Source organism: Tachyglossus aculeatus, chromosome 2 (genome assembly GCF_015852505.1).
Source record: "Tachyglossus aculeatus isolate mTacAcu1 chromosome 2, mTacAcu1.pri, whole genome shotgun sequence".
Classification (NCBI taxonomy): domain Eukaryota; kingdom Metazoa; phylum Chordata; class Mammalia; order Monotremata; family Tachyglossidae; genus Tachyglossus; species Tachyglossus aculeatus.
Genome location: NC_052067.1, coordinates 137,150,364 through 137,171,039, shown reverse-complemented (window position 1 = coordinate 137,171,039; position 20,676 = coordinate 137,150,364). Strand labels below are relative to the sequence as shown.

The 20,676-nt window shown below is 47.0% G+C and overlaps 1 protein-coding gene and 1 pseudogene across 1 annotated transcript; one reads left to right on the top strand and one right to left on the bottom strand.

Annotated features, from left to right (window-relative positions):
* The first annotated feature begins 5,043 nt into the window (after positions 1–5,043).
* Positions 5,044–5,997, top strand: LOC119943549 (olfactory receptor 51I1-like). Its single transcript, XM_038764605.1, has one exon. The coding sequence runs from the start codon at positions 5,044–5,046 to the stop codon at positions 5,995–5,997; it is 954 nt and encodes a 317-aa protein (XP_038620533.1).
* A 13,425-nt stretch (positions 5,998–19,422) lies between these two features.
* Positions 19,423–20,331, bottom strand: LOC119943540 (annotated as a pseudogene).
* Between the last annotated feature and the right edge of the window lie 345 nt (positions 20,332–20,676).

Here is a 20,676-nt window from a genome sequence, read left to right as displayed (position 1 = left end):
AAGTGAGGCAGCTGCTGCCAGGCCCTGCTGGACAGAATGGAAGCTATTGGAGATCTTTGGGCAGTAGGGGGCTTCGTCTTTCCCTGGGAGAGTTGTGAAATCGGGTGAAACCTTCTCCTTTTGGCTTCCCCAGCCAGCTTTCCCACAGGCTCCTTGCCTCCTGGTAAGTTCCGGGACTAAGAGGAGAGGCTGCAGTATCCTTCTCTTCCCTGTCTTCCAGGATCTAATCCAGTCACAGACATGTAATTTTATTTATTTATATTAATGTATGTCTCCCATTATAGATTGTGAACTCATCACGAGCAGGGAATGTGTCTGTTGTATCGTACTCTCCAAAGCATTTAGTACAGTGCTCTGCACACAGTATGAGCTCAGTAAATATAATTGACTTACAGACTGACTGATTAAGAGGCTGACACTGAAGCAGGAGGTGTTTGGGGTAGACAGCATCAATCATTCAATCAAACAATGGTATTATTGAGCATTTACTCTGTGTAGAGCACTCTTCTAAGCATGACCCTGGAGAAAGCAACATAGACTAGGGGAAAGAGAGAGGGGTCCTGGGAACCAGAGGACCTGGGATCTATTCCTGACTCTGCCACTTTCCGGCTGTGTATCACTTTTGGTCAAGTCACTTCTCCATTCCTTGGCTTCCTTATCTGTAAATTAGTGGTTAATGGTATTCAATCAAAGTACTTGTTAAATATCTATTCTCTCTCCTGCTTAGACTTTGAGCCCCATGTGCTGCAGGGACTGTATTTCCCTGCTTACCATGACACATTTTTTTTATAATGGTCTTCGTTAACCACTTACTATGTGTCAAGCACTGTTCCAAGTGCTAGGATATAAAATAATAATAATAATAATAATAATAATAATAATAATAATAATAATAATAATAATGGTATTTGTTAAGTGCTTACTATGTGCAAAGCACTGTTCTAAGCTCTGGGGGGATACAAGGTGATCAGGTTGTCCCACGTGGGGCTCACAGTGTTAATCCCCATTTTGCAGATGAGGGAACAGGCACAGAGAAGTTAAGTGACTTGCCCAAAGTCACATATCTGACAATTGGTGGAGTCGGAATTCGAACCCGTGACCTCTGACTCCAAAGCCCGTGCTCTTTCCACTGAGCCACGTTACTTTTCTAAGGTAATTATATCAGACATAACCCCTGTCCGATCTGGGACTCACAGTCTAAATATTAGGGAGAATAGGTATTTCATCCCCATTTTACAGTTCTGGAAGCTGAAGCACAGCTAATTTAAGTCACCCAACAGGCAAGTAGTGGAACTGGGATTAGAATCCAGGTCGTTTAATTTACAGACCTCGGCTCTTTCCACTAGGCCAAGCTACTTCCCTCTTGCTTGGTGCTTAGTACAATGCTTGGTTTATGGTGTTTAAAAGGTATCATTATTATTGTTATTATTGGAAAGAATGTAGTAGTGTGGGACAGGAGGGAGTCAAGGGATCTGGGTTGTAGTCCTAGCTCTGTTTCCTCATCTGTAAAATGCTGATAAGATACCCACTCTCTCTGCTTCTTAGAGCGTGATCCTGTGAGGGACATGCCTGAGTCTGCTTGATTATCTTGTATCTACCCCAGAATTTAGCACCGTGCTTTCCACAGTGCCTAATAAATACCATAATTATAGAACTGAGGAGTGGAGTCCGTCCTCTCCTGGTTCTCCTCTTATCTCTCCGGCCGTTCTTTCTCAGTCTCTTTTGCAGGCTCCTCCTCCCCCTCCCATCCTCTTACTGTGGGATTTCCCCAAGGTTCAGTGCTTGGTCCCCTTCTGTTCTCAATATACACTCACTCCCTTGGTGACCTCATTCGCTCCCACGGCTTCAACTATCATCTCTACGCTGATGACACCCAGATCTACATCTCTGCCCCTGCTCTCTCCCCCTCCCTCCAGGCTCGCATCTCCTCCTGCCTTCAGGACATCTCCATCTGGATGTCCGCCCGCCACCTAAAGCTCAACATATCGAAGACTGAGCTCCTTGTCTTCCCTCCCAAACCTTGTCCTCTCCCTGACTTTCCCATCTCTGTTGACGGCACTACCATCCTTCCTGTCTCACAAGCCCGCAACCTTGGTGTCATCCTCGACTCCGCTCTCTCATTCACCCCTCACATCCAAGCCGTGACCAAAATCTGCCGGTCTCAGCTCCGCAACAGTGCCAAGATCCGCCCTTTCCTCTCCATCCAAACCGCTACCCTGCTAATTCAAGCTCTCATCCTATCCCGTCTGGACTACTGCACTAGCCTTCTCTCTGATCTCCCATCCTCATGTCTCTCTCCACTTCAATCCATACTTCATGCTGCTGCCCGGATTATCTTTGTCCAGAAACGCTCTGGACATATTACTCCCCTCCTCAAAAACCTCCAATGGCTACCGATCAATCTGCGCATCAGGCAGAAACTCCTCACCCTGGGCTTCAAGGCTCTCCATCACCTCGCCCCCTCCTACCTCACCTCCCTTCTCTCCTTCTACTGCCCAGCCCGCACCCTCCGCTCCTCCACCACTAATCTCCTCACTGTACCTCGCTCTCGCCTGTCCCGCCATCAACCCCCGGCCCACGTCATCCCCCGGGCCTGGAATGCCCTCCCTCTGCCCATCCGCCAAGCTAGCTCTCTTCCTCCCTTCAAGGCCCTGCTGAGAGCTCACCTCCTCCAGGAGACCTTCCCAGACTGAGCCCCTTCTTTCCTCTCCCCCTCGTCCCCCTCTCCATCCCCCCATCTTACCTCCTTCCCTTCCCCACAGCCCCTGTATATATGTATATATGGTTGTACATATTTATTACTCTATTTATTTATTTATTTATTTATTTATTTATTTTACTTGTACATTTCTATCCTACTTATTTTATTTTGTTGGTATGTTTGGTTCTGTTCTCTGTCTCCCCCTTTTAGACTGTGAGCCCACTGTTGGGCAGGGACTGTCTCTATGTGATGCCAATTTGTACTTCCCAAGCGCTTAGTACAGTGCTCTGCACATAGTAAGCGCTCAATAAATACGATTGATTGATTGATTGATTGATTGGAGTGTGGCCCCTCATATCAGGTGACTGAGAGAGATGTGGTAGAGGTGGCAATCTTCTTCCCTAATAATAATCACTTTGGTGTTTGTTAAGTAGTTATTATGTGCCAAGCACTGTTCTGAGCACTGGGGTAGAGATAAGGTAATCAAGGTGAACACAGTCCCTGTCCTACATTGGGCTCCCAGTTTTCATCCTCATTTTACAATTGAGGTAATTGAGGCCAGGGAAGTTAAGTGACTTCTCTCAGCAGGTCACTCAGTAGATGATTGGCAGAGCCAGGATTGGAACCCACGTCCTCTGACTTCTAAGTCCATGCCCTTGCCACTAGGACTTGTTGCTTGGGATCTTTAAGAAAGGATCTGAGATGAAATTGTATTCATTCATTCATTCATTCATTCAGTCATATTTATTGAGCGCTTACTGTGTGCAGAGCACTGTACTAAGTGCTTGGGAAGTACAAGTTGGCAACATATAGAGACGGTTCCTACCCAACAGCGGGCTCACAGTCTAGAAGGGGGAGACAGGCAACAAAACAAAACATATTAACAAAATAAAATAAATAGAATAGTAAATATGTACAAGTAAAATAAATAGAGTAATATATGTACAAACATATATACAGGTGCTGTGGGGAGGGGAAGGAGGCAGGGTGGGGGGATGGGGAGGGGTAGGAGAGGGAGAGGAAGGAGAGGAAGAGGAAGGAGGGGGCTCATTCTGGGAAGGCCTGATGAGGTTTGATTTGCACTAAGCACTGGGCTTGATACAATATATGCAGATCTCACATGGGGCTTAAAGTCTAAGAGGGAGGGAAAACAGGTAGTAAAACCCATGGCAATTTTTAAGCACTTTGTACCCTGGCCTGTACCAAGGTCTGGGGTGTACCAAGCAAATCCAGTTGGACACAGTCCCCTGTTCCACATGGGTCTCACAATCTTAATCCTCATTTTATGGATGAGGCAACTGAGGCCCAGAGAAGTTAAGTGACTTGCCTAATGTCACCCAGCAGACAAAGGGCTCAATGCCAATTTTGTCTACTTGTTCTGTTTTTTTAAAATGATACTTGTCAAATGTTTACTATATGCTAAGCACAGCACTAAGTGCTGGGGTAGATACAAATTAATCTGGTTGGTCACTGTCCATGTCCCACATGGGGCTCACCGTCTTAATCCCCATTTGCAGCTGAGATAACTGAGGCACAGAGAAGTTAACTGACTTCCCCAACATCCCACAGTAAACAAGTGACTGCCCACAACACTGTCCAGTATTGTTGCTTCCCTGGATAAAGGAATCAGCTAAGGTATCAGAGAAAGTTCATAAATTTGGACACAGTCCTTGTCCCATGGGGGCTCTCATTTTTAATCCCCATTTTACTGATGAGGTAACTGAGACACAGAAAAGTTAAGTGATTTGCCCAGGGTCATACAGTAGACAGGTGGCAGAGCCAGGATTGGAATCCAGGTCCTTCTGACTCCCAGGCCCATGCTTTGTCCACTAAGCCATTGTATTTCTTAAGTGCTTAGACTGTAACTCATTATGGGCAGGGAATGTTTCTGCCAAGTCTGTTGTATCACATTCTACCAACCACTTAGAATAGTGTTCTGCACATTGTAAGTCCTCGATAATTACCAGTGATTGACTGATTGATTGACATGCCAGACACTAGTCTTAAGTGGTGGGGTAGATACAAGATAATTGGTTTGAACACAGTCCATGTCCAACATGGGACTTCCAGTCTTAATCTCCATTTTACAGATGAGGTTACTGAGTCCCAGAGAAGTGAAGTAACTTGTCCAAGGCAACACAGCAGACAAGTGGTGGTATCAGGATTAAGACTGGCCTCCAGGACCGTGGTCTTTTATAACATACAATATAAATGCTTAGTACAGTACTCTGCACACAGTATACTTTCAATAAATATGATATATTGATTGATATTGGGCCACACTTTATGTCGTTTTGGACTATCCATTCCACCCAATAGGATGCCACCATCCTGCCTGAGCCATGAAAAGCTCCAACATCTCCCTGGCCAGTTCCTCCACATTCATCCTGGTAGGTATTCCCGGTCTGGAAGCTGCCCGTGCCTGGATGTCCATCCCCTTCTGCCTGATATACCTGACTATCCTGGTTGGGAATAGCACCATCTTGTATGTGATACTGAAGGACCCGGTCCTCCACCAGCCAATGAGCCAGTTCCTGGCCATGCTGGCTTTCACGGAGCTGGGTGTGTCCCTGTCCACCATGCCCACCGTCCTTGGCATCTTCCTTGTGGGTATCATGGAGATCAACTCTAATGCCTGCCTGGTCCAGATGTACTTCATCCATTCCTTTTCGATCCTGGAGTCGGGTGTGCTCCTGGCTATGGCCTTTGATCGCTTCGTGGCCATCTACAGCCCACTGATGTATTCAGTCATCCTCACCCGCAGACGTATCAGGGCCATGGGTGTCGGGCTCATCCTCAAGAGCACAGTGCTGATGGTGCCCCTGGCTGTCCTCCTGAAACGCCTGCCCTTTTGCCAGCAGGAAAACCTGCTCTCCCACTCCTACTGCCTCCACTCTGACCTCATCCGCCTTCCGTGTGCTGACACCACCCTCAACAACATCTCCGGCCTCTTCATCGTCCTCTCCACCTTCGGGCTCGACTCTGTGCTCATTGTCCTCTCCTACGCCCTGATTCTCAAGACCATGCTGGGTATCGTGTCAGGGGTAGGGTGGCTCAAGGCCCTCAACACCTGCGTCTCCCATGTGTGCGCTGTTCTGGTCTACTATGTGCCCATGATTGGGCTGGCCATGTTGCACCGCTTCGGGCAGCACCTGTCTCCTCTGCTCCAGGTCATGATGGCCAATGCCTATCTCTTCATCCCGGCCCTGGTCAACCCAATCGTCTACAGCCTGAAGACCAAGGAAATCCGCAAGGGGATTTTCAGGAATCTGATTCAGAAGAGGAGCATACCCTAGCTGTGGAACAGTGGGTAGTGGGAACGGGGAGGTGGAGAGGCAAGAGAACTAATCAGGGAATCTTAGAGGTGAAGGACAGACATTTTTCCCAGAATAAAGCCCTTCTCTCCCTTCTTCACCAAACCATTTTCGATCCCTCTTCACTAAAACTTTTAACTCCTCTAACTTGCCCACATCCTCCCTCTGTCCCGGAACTCCCTCCCTCTTCATATCTGACTGACCACCACTCTCCTCACCTACAAAGCCTTATTAAAATCACATATCCCCCAAGAGTTCTTCTCTAAGCCCCCATTTCCCCTACTTCCATTCCCTTCTGTGTCACCTATTTACTTGGATCTGTACCCTTTTATAGCTATGGTATGTATTAAGTGCTTACTATGTGCCAAACACTGCACTAAGTGCTGGGGTAAATACAAAACAATCAAGTTCCACATTGGGCTCCTAGTCTAAGTAGGAGGGAGAACAGGTATTGAATCCCCATTTTGTAAATGAGGGAACTGAGGCAAAGAAAAGTGGAGTGACTTGCCCAAGATTACACAGCAAGTGGTTGGCAAAACTGCCATCAGAACTCAGGTCCTCTGTCTCCCAGGTCTGCGTTCTATCCACTAGACCACACTGTTTCTCAAGCACTTGATAATCATCCCACTCTGAACCCCACAACACTTGTGTCCATATCTGTAATTTCTTGTAATGTCTGTCTCCCCCTCTAGACTGCAAACTCTTTGTGGACAGAGAACAAGTCTGGCAACTCAATTGTTTTGTAGAGAAGCAGCATGGCCCAGTTGAAGGAGCACAGGAATGGGAGCCAGAGGTCATGGGTTCTAATTCCAGCTATGCCACTTGTCAGCTAGGTAACTTTGGGTAAGTCACTTAATTTCTCTGTGCCTCAGTTACCTCATCTGTAAAATGGGGATTAAGACTGTGAGCCCCACCTGGGACAACCTGATAACCTTGTATCTCCCCCAGTGCTTAGAACAATGCTTCACACATAGTAAGCGCTTAACAAATGCCGTTATTATTACTATTACTCTCCTCAGTGATTTTGTGTAGTCTGCACAAAATAAGTGCTCAATAAATACCAATGATTGATTGGTTGATTGTTCTGGAAATTCCTCTTTGATAAGTCTAGCCCAATGCTAGCCACACCGATCATTATTTCTGTCCCTGTAGTTCTGTATTTGTAACTCTAAATTAATGTGAATTATCACTATCATCCTTCCTTATTGCCAAGTATTAGTTGAGGGCCTTCTTTGTGCAAAGATGGTCCCCTGACCCCAAGGAGCTCATAATTGATTAGTCAGTGGTATTGATTGAGCTCTTGCTGTGAACAGAGCATTGTGCTAAGAACTTAAGCACTCTACTAATCTAGGGAATTGGGGGAGAGACAAACTCAGAAAACAAATATAAATACCAAAACTAACACCAAATCTTCCCATTTCCCACTCTAATTCAGAAACAGCCAAGTCCTGAAAATTCTAGCTATTTGCCAAGGCTCCTGGGGAGGGAAGGGGCTTGGGTTCCTCTCCTTTCTTGGGGCATCTTGATTATTATTATTTGTAATGATATTTGTTAAGCACTTATTATATGCCAGTCATGATGCTAAATGCTGAGGTAGATAAAAAGAGTTAATTGGGTTGGATACAGTCCACGTCCCACACGGGGCTTATGTCAATCCCCATTTTATAGGTGAGGTAACTAAAGCACAGAGTGAAGTTAATAGATTTGCCCAAGGTCACACAACAGACAAGTGGCAGAGTGAGGTTTAGAACCTGGGTCGTCCTGAATCCCAGGCCCACGCTCTATCCACTAGGGCACACTGCTTCTCTGAGGAGTAGGGGGTGTGGAGAGAGGAAAAGCCAGGACAAGAGTTCCTGAGTGGCCTGACCTTCATGAAAGGGAAGTGAGGACTTTCTGCTAGTTTTGTTCTTCTGGATGTTTTGTGACCTCTCTTTGTTACTTAAGGTTGATGTGGACAGGCCCGACTACGGGTTGCCTTGGTCTGAATTTCCTCCTTTGAGGACAAAGGTGTGTCCTCTTCCTCCACCACAGTGTTGCATCTATTAAGTTACTAGAGGGCTTACTATGTGCAAAGCATTTTACTACATGCTGAGGTAAATGCAAGTTTATCAAATCAGATCCAGCCTCTACCCCATGAGGGGCTCACAGTATAAGTATGAAGGATAACAGGCATTTCCCCATTTTACAGATGAGTAAACTAAGGGACAGAGAAGTTGTGACTTGCTTGTGAAATCCCCCAGCAGCAAGTGGTGGAGCAGGGATTAGAATCCAGGTTTTCTGACTCCCAGACCCTTGCTCTTTTCACTCCATGTGTGAGCAGGTCCATGTGATCTCCTCACCCATCTGACTGTCAGCCCCTTGGCATTGCTATGTTCATTCAATCATTTATTGAGCGCTTACTGTGTGCAGAGCACTGTACTCAGCCCTTGGGAGGGTGCAATGTAACAATAAACAGACACATTCCCTTCCATGTGTCTAGCATGAGGCTCATTGCTCTAAACTGTAAGTTCAGTAAGCATTCAGTAAGTGTTCAATAAACACCACTGATTGATTGATCGATTGATTGATTATTCAGACAGACAGACTGATCATGGATTGACAGTAATTAGCGTCTTTGCTTCCCGCCTGCCCACCTGAAATTTATTTTAATTCCTGTCTCTGTCTCTCTCCCCCTTGATACCCACCACCCTGACCTTGCTAGATTGTAAAACCCCTGAGGGTGGGGATCTTGTCTATTTACTCTATTGTACTTTCCCCAGCACTTAATGCGGCACATAGTAAACACTCAATAAATACCACAGATTGATGTAGAGAGATGGAGTTCTAGGCAGGAGGGAACTCCAGGCAGGAGGGAGGGTACCAACGAGGGAATCATTGGAGCTCATTTTGTCCTCACCTTTGATTTGGTTTTCTATTGCCCTCACAAGGATTCCTTCCCTCCCATCCCAACCCTCTTGGCTGCCACCCCAACATACCCCAAGTTGAGCTCAGCAAACAGGGTTGGGGAGGAGAGGACTGTCCAGACTTCCCCTGGCTTGGCCCACTGTAAACTGAGCTCTGGAATGGTTCCATGTAGGTCCCGGGGTGACCTGGCAGAAATTGAAAAGTGCCTTCTCACAATGCTCCTTTATGGGAGAGGATGCTCCCTAACTGCCTTCGAGCATTCCATGGGTTGGAATAAAACTGGCCACTCAGGGGCCTGCATTTCAGGAAGAGGTAGATAAGCTCTGCTTGCTTCCCTCTGCCACCGTCCAGAGGAAATGGAGGCCAGAGACCAGTGCCTCTCTCATTCTTGGGTATTCCTTATGCCTAACCTCAAAGCATCCTGGCCCCATGGTGGGATAGAGGCCTCTGCACCAGTGTTTTCCAGGAGCTGGCAGTGCAGAGCCCATGGCACCTAGGTTGTGCATGGCTCAAGGGACATGAGGTAACTAACATGTGCTAACCTTCTCATTGAGCTTCCATCTCTCCTGTCTTGATGCCAACCCCTGGCCCACAACCTGCCTCTGGCCTGGAACACCTTCCCTCCTCTAAAATGACAGACAACCACTCTCCCCCAATTCAAAGCCTTATTGAAGGTATGTCTCCTCCAAGATGCCTTCCCAGACTAAGCCCCACTTTTCCTCATCTCCCACTCCCTTCTTCATCACCCTGACTTGCTCTCTTTGCTCTTTCCCGCTCCCAGCCCTAGAGCACTTATGTGCATATCTCTAATTTTATTTATCTCTTTGCTCTCCCCCAACTCCCAGCCCCAAAGCACTTATGTACATATCTGGAATTTTATTTACTTGTACTGATGTCTGTCTCTCCCACTCTAGACTGAGCTCCTCGTGGGCAAGGAATGTCACTGTTTATTGTCACATTTTACTTTCCCAAGCACTTAGAACAGTGCTCTACACACAGTAAGCACTCAATAAACACGATTGAATGAATGAATGAGTGGATGAATGAATGAATGAACTAAGGGATTCTTTGGGGTGGAATTGAATTCAAAGGAACTAGGCTTGAGCTCTGTTCTACTTCCCCTGGAAGCAGAGCTAACCTGGTTTATCATCATCATCATCATCAATCGTATCCCTTCTGCTCCCCCCAGTTCTCTGTCCCTGGTCCCCATTTCCCAGTTCCATATCCTCTGCTCCATAATAATAATAAATAATGACTATGGTATTTATTAAGCACTTACTATGTGCCAAGCACTGTTGTAAACACTGGGGTGGACACAAGGTAATCAGGTTGGACACAGTCCCTGTCCCACATGGGGTTCACAGTCTCAGTTCCCATTTTACAGATGAGATAACTGAGACTCATAGACGTGAAGTGACTTCCCCAAGGTCACCCGGCAGACAAGTGGCAGAACTGGGATTAGAACCCACGACCTCTGACTTCCAAGCCCAAGCTCTTGGCACTAGGGTAGGCTGACCTGGCTTCCTGCCCACCATCCCCTGTCTTTTGCCCCTGGTCCCATGCTTTGCACACTTGGCTTACTTCTGGAACTGATCAACTCTTCAAGACCGTGAGCTCTCTGTGGGCAGGGAACGTGTCTACCAACTCTGTTGTGTTGTACTCTCCCAAACACTTAGTACAGTGTTCTGCACATAGTAAGCACTCAATAAATACCATACATTGATGGATTGATCCTGATCTCCTGAAAGGAATGAAGCTGTGAGAGGGATGGAGAAGAGAAGGGTGATAGGGAGGGCCTCCTTATGGTGTGTGCGTGTGGAGGGGAAGGTAGAAGGAGGAAATTGGAGAACTCCAATTCACTGGTTCTCACCTAGACACTATGTAGTTTGGGTTTAAGGGGCCAATCCCATTCCGAACCTGCCCTCCTGTGGTCACAAAAGGAATTGCAGCTCTGTAATTCTCTGCTCACCCGCCCCCCCAACCCGGGGTATTATAAGGCTGGCTGCAGTTCTAGAATTCCTCTTCCTTTCCGTTCCCTCCCCTCTCTCTCACTTGTCCCTATCCAGCCTAGAGTAATCACTCATCCTATCCCTCCTAGATTACTCCTAGGGTGAGAAACTCCTCACCCTCGGCTTCAAGGCTCTCCATCACCTCGCCCCCTCTTACCTCACCTCCCTTCTTTCCTTCTACAGCCCAGCCCGCGCCCTCCGCTCCTCTGCCACTAATCTCCTCACCGTGCCTCGTTCTCGCCTGTTCCGCCGTCGACCCCCGGCCCACATCATCCCCCTGGCCTGGAATGCCCTCCCTCCCAACATCCGCCAAGCTAACTCTCTTCCTCCCATCAAAGCCCTACTAAGAGCTCACCTCCTCCAGGAGGCCTTCCCAGACTGAGTCCCCTCCTTCCTCTCTCTCTCCTCCCCCTCTCCACCTCCTCATCTTACCTCCTTCCCTTCCCCACAGCACCTGTATATATGTATATATGTTTGTACGTATTTATTGCTCTATTTATTTATTTATTTTACTTGTACATATCTATTCTATTTATTTTATTTTGTTAATATGTTTTGTTTTGTTCCCTGTCTCCCCCTTCTAGACTGTGAGCCCACTGTTGGGTAGGGACCGTCTCTATATGTTGACTACTTGTACTTCCCAAGCATTTAGTACAGTGCTCTGCACACAGTAAGCGCTCAATAAATACGATTGATTGATTACTGCATCAGCCTCCTGGCTGACCTCCCAACCTCCTGTCCCTCCCCACAGTGCTTCACACATAGTAAGCACTTAACAAATACCACCATTATTATTATTATTACTTTCATTCATTCATTTATTCATTCATTCAACCGTATTTATTGAGTGTTTCCTGTGTGTGGAGCACTGTACTAAGCAGTTGGAAAGTACAATTCAGCAATAAAGAGACACAATCCCTGCCCGCCCTCCTCTGCCTGGATCATCTTTTGACAAAAACAGTCAGCATATGTCACCCCCCTCCTCTAAAATCTCCAGTGGTTGCCTATACACCTCCATATCGAACAAAAACTCATCACCATTGACTTTAAAGCACTCCATCACCTTGCCCTCTTCTACATCATCTCATTTTTCTCCTTCTACAACCCTGGGGATCAAGATTGTTAGCCCTACATGGGACAGGGACAGTATTCAACCCAATTTGCTTGCATCCACCCCAGCAAGTAGTACAATGCCTGACACATAGTAAGCACATAACAAATACCATTATTATTATTATCAACCCAGCCCACATATTTCACTCCTCTAGTGCTAATCTTCTCACCATGCCTTGAGCTCACCTGTCTCGCTGCTGACCCCTGGCCCACATCCTGCCTCTGTCCTGGAACATCCTCTCTCCTCAAATCTGATAGACAGTTACTCTCCCCCACTTCAAAGAGGCCTTCTCAGACTAAGCCCAACTTTTCCTCATCTCCCACTCCCTCTGCGTCACCCTGACTTGCTCCCTTTGCTGTCCCCCAACCCAAACAGTCTCACAGCACCTATGTATATATCTGTAATTTTATTGATTTTTATTGATGTCTGTCTCCCCCCCTCTAGACTGTAAGCTTGTTGTGGGCAGGGAATGTCACTATTTATTGTTAATATACTTTCCCAAGCACTTAGTTCAGTGCTGTGCACATAGTAAGTGCTTAATAAATATGATTGAATGAATGGATTGAACACTCAGGGTGAAGTGGTGACAGTTAGGGATGTTCAGTGACCACGATGATGAATTCCCTGGTTAGATCAGTCAATCAACAGAATTTATTTAGCTTTTTTACTGTGTGCATAACACTGGACTAAACATTTATGAGAGTAAAAACTGCGGAATTGGTAGACACGATCCCTGTACACAAAGAGCTTTCAGTCTAAAGGAGGAGACAAACATTAAATGAATTACAAATAGGAAAAGTTGCAGAATGAAAAGTTCTGTCCATAAATGCTATGGTAATGAAGTTGGGTTAAATATCATACTAAGAACAAAGTGCATAGGGGATGCAGATGGGGAGGGCTGGTAGGGGCAATGAGGACTTAGTCAGGGAAGACCTCTTGGACGTGTGAATTTTTAAAAAGCTGTAAAGAAGGAAAGATTGATGGTCAGTGGGATATAAAGAGAGAGGAAGTTCCAGGACAGAGGGAGGACCCTGATGAGGGATCAGCGGTGAGATAGATGAGATGGACGTATAGAGAGTAAATTGCCTTAGAAGAGTGAAGTGCATGGAATGGCTTGTAGTAGGAAATCAGCAGAGTGAAGTAGGAGGGGAAGAGCTGATTGAGTGCTTACCTAATGTGTAACCTTGGGCAAGTCACTTAACTTCTCTGTGCCTCAGTTATGTCATCTGTAAAATGAGGATTAAATCCTAAACTTTCCTACTTAGACTGTGAGCCCCATGTAGGGCAGGGACTTTGTTCAACTTAATGATCATGAACCTACCCCAGAACTTAATACAAAGTAAATGGTTAAAAAGTACCATTAAAAAGTGTTTGGATCAGTGTACTAGCAGTTTATAGCCTGTGAGCTTCTTGGGAGCAGGAATCACTAATTCTATTGAATTATACTTTCCTAAGCGATTATTACAGTATTCTGCCCACAGTAAGTGCTCTATAATTACCATTCTTTGATTGATGGACAGGAAATGATTTGGTGACAGGCTGAATATTTGGTTAAATGAGACAGACGAGTCAAGGATAATGCCAAGATTATGAGTTTCTGACATAGGGAGGATGGAGGCGTTGTCTAGAGTGATCGGAAAGTCAGGAGGATAGATTTTTGATGGGAAAATGAGAAAGTTTGTTTTGTACATGTTAAGTTTAAGCTGTTGGCAAGACATCCAGGTAGAGATGTCCTGAAGGCAGTAAGAAATTTGAGACCACAGAGAGGGAGAGAGTTCAGGGCTGGTGATGTAGACTAGGGAATCATCTATGTAAAGATAGTACTTGGAAGCATGGCAGTGAATGAGTTCTCCAAGGGAGTGGGTGTAGATGGAGAATAGAGGGGATCCAGAACTGAGCCTTGAGGGACTCCCACAGACAGTGGGTGAGAGGCAGAGGAGGAGCCTGTGAAAGAGAATGAGAATGAGTAGCAAGAGAGATAGAAGGAGCACAAAAAGACGACAGTGACAGTGAACCCGAGGTTTGATAATGTTGTGAGAAGGGGGTGTTTCACAGTGTCAAAGGCAGCTGAGAAGTCGAGGAGGAATAGGATGGAGTAGAAGCCATTGGATTTGGCAAGAAGGTGGTCGTTGGTGATCTTAGAGAGGGCCTTGTGCATTAGAGATCAAGTCCTTAGCTGGGCTGGATATGCCGGTCTGGGGTTGCTCAAAGTGTGATGACTTCAATGGATGATGGAGTATCATTGTATCATTGCTGAGTGACCTAGTCCCAGGAGGTCACCCTCGGTGGGGTGGATGCCCATTCTGACTCATTCACTTTCTCCCCGATCCTTCTTCCCGCTCCTCCTCAAAGCTGTTCTTTTTTTCTGACTTCTGCGCGTGCTCAGTTTTTTCCTAGGGAAGAGGCCCAGAGTGATACCTCTGCTTTATGCCTTCCAAAGAGATAAATGTTTCTCATTTCCTGCATTGTCAGAGACAGTAGATTCAGTAACGTTTCTGCCAACTCCTGTATTTTACTCTACCAATCAATCAATCAATCAATCAATCATATTTATCGAGTGCTTACTATGTGCAGAGCACTGTACTAAGCGCTTGGGAAGTACAAATTGGCAACATATAGAGACAGTCCCTACCCAACATTGGGCTCACAGTCTAAAAGGGGGAGACAGAGGACAAAACCAAACATACTAACAAAATAAAATAAATAGAATAGATGTGTACAAGTAAAATAAATAAATAAATAGAGTAATAAATATGTACAAACATATATACATATTATACAGGTGCTGTGGGGAAGGGAAGGAGGTAAGATGGGGGGGATGGAGAGGGGGGCGAGGGGGAGAGGAAGGAAGGGGCTCAGTCTGGGAAGGCCTCCTGGAGGAGGTGAGCTCTCAGCAGGGCCTTGAAGGGAGGAAGAGAGCTAGCTTGGCGGATGGGCAGAGGGAGGCCATTCCAGGCCCGGGGGATGACGTGGGCCGGGGGTCGATGGTGGGACAGGCGAGAACGAGGTACGGTGAGGAGATTAGCGGTGGACGAACGGAGGGTGCGGGCTGGGCTGGAGAAGGAGAGAAGGGAGGTGAGGTAGGAGGGGGTGAGGTGATGGAGAGCCTTGAAGCCGAGGGTGAGGAATTTCTGCCTGATGCGCAGATTGATTGGTAGCCACTGGAGAGTTTTGAGGAGGTGAGTAATATGCCTAGAGCGTTTCTGGACAAAGATAATCCAGGCAGCAGCATGAAGTATGGATTGAAGTGGAGAGAGACACGAGGATGGGAGATCAGAGAGAAGGCTGATGCAGTAGTCCAGACGGGATAGGATGAGAGCTTGAACGAGCAGGGTAGCAGTATGGATGGAGAGGAAAGGGCGGATCTTGGCAATGTTGCGGAGCTGAGACAGGCAGGTTTTGGTCACGGCTTGGATGTGAGGGGTGAATGAGAGGGCGGAGTCGAGGATGACACCAAGGTTGCGGGCTTGTGAGACGGGAAGGATGGTAGTGCCGTCAACAGAGATGGGAAAGTTAGGGAGAGGGCAAGGTTTGGGAGAGAAGACAAGGAGTTCAGTCTTCGACATGTTGAGCTTTAGGTGGCGGGCAGACATCTAGATGGAGATGTCCTGAAGGCAGGAGGAGATGCGAGCCTGGAGGGAGGGGGAGAGAGCAGGGGCAGAGATGTAGATCTGGGTGTCATCAGCGTAGAGATGATAGTTGAAGCCGTGGGAGCGAATGAGGTCACCAAGGGAGTGCGTGTAGATTGAGAACAGAAGGGGACCAAGTACTGAACCTTGGGGAACCCCCACAGTAAGAGGATGGGAGGGGGAGGAGGAGCCTGCAAAAGAGACTGAGAAAAAGCGATCGGAGAGATAAGAGGAGAACCAGGAGAGGACGGAGTCTGTGAAGCCAAGGTCAGATAGCGTGTTGAGGAGAAGGGGGTGGTCCGCAGTGTTGAAGGCAGCTGAGAGGTTGAGGAGGATTAGGACAGAGTACCAAGAATTTAGTACAGTGGTCTTCACACAGCAAGGGCTCAAAACATACCATTGATTAACAAATATAGCAACAATAGTAATTATGATGCTAATAATAACCTGCTTCACCAAATAAGACTCCTCATCTTAATGTCTGTGTTTCATATTAAAGTTTGTCTTCCCTTCTAGACTGTAAACTCATTGTGGGCAGGGAGTGTGTCTGCTAATTCTGTTGTATTATGCTCTCCCTAGCACTTAGTATAATGCTCTGGCCATAGTAAGTGCTTAATAAATATGATTGATGGACTGATTCCCTCTCCTCATAATATGGTACTTGTTAAGCACTTACCATGTGCCAAGCAATGTTCTAAGCACTGGGGTAGATACGAGTTAATCAGTCTATACGCAGTCCCTGTCCAACATGGGGCTCACACTCATACTCCTCATTTTACAGATGAGGCAATTGTGGCACAGAGAAGTCAACTGACTTGCCCAAGGTCACACAGCAGACATGTGGTGGTCAGGATTAGAACTGAGGTCCTTCTGACTCCCAGGCCCGTGCCATATCCACTAAGGCACACTGCTTCCTAGTGCCTGCTTTTGGACAGCAGCCAGCTGGGGAAGGAGATGAAGCAGTGCCTGGGTGTGCCAGACTCAGCTCAGATATCTGGCTGAGGCCTGGGCACTGGGTAGGGTGTAAGGGGCATAGGCCAGTGACTTGAATGTTTCACACTGACAGGAGAAAGCAGCAAAGCGCTCACAGTGCCCTCTCTCCTGCTTTCCTGATGAGAGAAGGGGTTCACCCAACTCATCCTGATTTCAGCTGAACAATAACTGGCATCTATTGAGCACCTACTGAGGACAAAATATTGTACTTCATTCAGTCATATTTACTGAGCACTTATTGTATGCAGAGCACTGTACTAAGCACTTACTTAGCATTTAGGAGAGTGCCGCAGAGGCTGGAACTTCCAATCAGACAAAGAGTAATGACAGAGTAGAAGCAGGAGAGTCAGTTAGTCTGTCAGTCAGTTAATCATATTTATTGAGTGCTTACTGTGTGCAAAACACTGTACTAAACATAATATAATTATTCTGATCCAGAAGCCTTTCATTTATGAAGGAGTCATAACTTGGCAAGCTGCCAAGTTGTCTTGTGCCTCTGGAAATCCGGCTTTTGAGACTGGGGTAAGACTAAGAGGCCTGTGCTGCTTCACAGTGTTACCACTCTGATGATCATCTGCCTGGGGTCACATGGGGTCAGCAAGCCCTGGCCAAGGGAACGAATGATGAAGAGGACAGAGGTAAGAGTGCTTAGCTAACCAGCAGGCCAGAACCTATCTGTCTAGAAGCACCTAACTCAAGCAAGAGTTTGCCATTTGACATTTGGAATCCCACGAACACTTGTCTGCCAGTTCTACAACAGTTTTGTGGCTGATGTCTTGTGCTGGGGCTTTATGAGGTTCCTGTCCTACTGGTCTCCTCCCCCAGGCCAGAACCAGGAAAAAAGAAAGGAGTACTGGGAACAAACCCTGCCATCCCATCTGGTCTCATCTCTGTGGCTTTAAAGGACCTGGGTGGGGATCCACATAGCAGGGAAGGAGAGGGTGGGGGTGAGGAGAAGAAGTCAGATGAGCATAGAAGAATAAATAGGTGAAATTCATACAATCATATTTATTAAGCGCTTACTGTGTGCAGAGCACTGTACTAGGCGCTAGGGAAGTACAAGTTGGCAAAATATAGAGACGGTCCCTACCCAACAGCAGCTCACAGTCTAGAAGGGGGAGACAGACAACAAAACAAAACATATTAACAAAATAAAATAAATAGAATAAATATGTGCAAGTAAAATAGAGTAATAAATATGTACATGCATATATACATATATACATATATACAGGTGCTGTGGGGAGGGGAAGGAGGTAAGGTGGGGGGAATGGTGGGGGAGAGGGGGAGAGGAAGGAGGGGGCTCAGTCTGAGAAGGCCTCCTGGAGGAGGTGAGCTCTCAGTAGGGCTTTGAAGGGAGGAAGAGAGCTAGGTTGGTGGATGTGCTGAGGGAGGGCATTCCAGGCCAGGGAGAGGATGTGGGCTGGGAGTCGACGGCGGGACAGGTGAGAACGAGGCACAGTGAGGAGGTTAGTGGCAGAGGAGCGGAGGGTGCAGGTTGGGCTGTAGAAGGAAAGAACGGAGGTGAGGTAGGAGGGGGCGAGGTGATGGAGGGCCTTGAAGCCGTGAGTGAGTTTTTGCCTGATGTGTAGGTAGACGTAGCCACTGGAGATTTTTGAGGAGGGAAGTAACATTCCCAGAGCGTTTCTGCACAAAGATGATCTGGACAGCAGCATGAAATGATTGCCAGGTGACAACTGCCAGGTGGAGTCAGAGGCTGAAAATCAGGTTGCATACATCATCAGGTAGTAAAAGCCATCCTTGTAACACACCTACTTCTAGGCTAGGCTCCTGGAAACCTGCTGTGTTCTCTATCACTTTTATTCTGTCTATGTGTGTTGGAACATTGTCCTCTAACAGCCCCTGGAGGGCAAAGATGGTTCTTCATTACCCTCAGCCCCTCTCCCCAGGACCCAATAAAGTATGTATCGGGCTTGGTGGGTATCCTTTCCATCTTCCCCATCAAAATGTCAGTCCCTAATCCCCCACAGACTTCCATTCAGTCTGTGGGAAGTTGTCCGTTTAGACTGTGAGCCCACTGTTGGGTAGGGACTGTCTCTATGTGTTGCCAATTTGTACTTCCCAAGCGCTTAGTACAGTGCTCTGCACATAGTAAGCGCTTAATAAATACGATTGATTGATTGATTGATTGATTGACTGACTCTGGTCTCTCTGAGATCTCGTTCTGGTCTGGGCAGAGACTAGGTATTTTTCGAGATTGTGAACAGCATGTAAAAATAAGTTTTTGATCTGTTCCCAAAAGTGGAATGGTAGGAAAACACCTTAAGCATTATCCAGGCTGAGGCTTGAATAATAATTATGGTATTTGTTAAGCACTTACTATGTGTCAAGCACTGTTCTAAGCCTTGGGGGAGAAACAGGTTAATGACATTGAACACAGTCTCCTGTTCCACATGGAGCTCACAGTCTAAATAGGAAGGAGAACAGGTATTGAATCCCCATTTTACAGTTGAGGGAACTGAGGTACAGAGAAATGAAGTGATTTGCCCAGGGTCACATGGCAAGCAATTGGCAGAATTGGGATTAGAACCCAGGTTCTCTGGCTCCCATATCCGTGCTCTCTACTATTCATTCATTCATTCAATCATATTAATTGAGAGCTTACTGTGTTCAGAGCACTGTATTGAGTGCTTGGAAAGTACAATTCAGCAACAGATAGACAGTCCCTACCCAACAAAAGGCTGATGAACCATCTTACCACCTGTGGTCCTCCCCACTGAGATCTCACCCAAAGGGCCTAACAGAGTTTGGCTTTGGAAAACATCTTGACCATCCTTTTGTGGACCTCCTTGGTCTTAATGCTGTAGATGATGGGGTTGAGCATGGGTGGCACGAAGAGGTAGACGATGGGCATCAATGTGTGGACGAATGGAGGGGCTCATTTCCCAGACCGGTGAATCATGAACATGCCCACCATGGGAATGTAGAAGATAAGCACTGTGCAGATGTGGGAGACACAGGTGTTGAGGGCCTTGGACCACCCTTCCTGGGATGCGATGGTCAGGACAGACCTGAGGATCAGGATGTAGGAGAGGAAGATGAGCACAGATTCCATTCCAAATGTGGAGAGCATGATGAACAGGCCAAAGATGTTGTTGATGGTGATGTCACCACAGGGCAGGCGGATGAGGTTGGGATGGAGGCAGTAGGCATGGGAGAGGATGCTACCTTTGCAGAATGACAGTCACTTCAGAAGAAAGGGCAGGGGGAAGACGACCCCAGAGGTGCGGGAGAAAATGGCCAGACTCATCTTAGTGATCCTGGCATTGGTTAATATCAGTGAGTATCTGAGAGGGTTATAGATGGCCATGTAACGGTCAAAGCTCATGGCCAGCAGGATCTGGGCCATGCAGACGTCGAAGCTGATTGCCCTGATGTTGAAGCAGAAGGTGCCCAGGACTGTGGGCAGAGTAGAGCAGGGCATGCCCATGTTGTTGATGGACAGCATGGCCAGGAAGCAGTACATGGGTTGGTTCAGGCTCTGTTCCTCCTTGAGGATGACCAGGATCAAGGAGTTTCCCAGGATGGCAACACAGTAGAGCGCCCCCAGCAGGATAAAGATCCAGGGCAAGGAATCCTCCAGTCCCAAGAAGCCTGTCAGGATGAAGGAGTTGAAGGTGGAGGTGTTGCTGGGAGGAATTGCCATGCTGGAGACTCACCCTGTGATGCAGGGAAATGGACAGAAATTGATCTGGGTGTGAGTCAGAAAGGCTGGCTGACACCTAACTTGCAGTCAATTCCTTGCCGAAGGTTGCTAGTCAACAGCAGTTGTTGGGAGAAGCAGCCTACCTGATTTGGTGGAAAGAGAAGAGGCAGTGTAGTCTAGTGAATAGAGCCATGGGACAGGGAATCAGAAGAGCCTGGGTTCTAATCTCAGCTCTGCCACATGTCTGCTCTGTGATCTTTGGCAAGTCATTTCATTTTTCTGTGCCTCAGTTACCTCATTTGTCAAATGGGGATTAAGACTGTGAGCCCGATGTGGATCATGGAC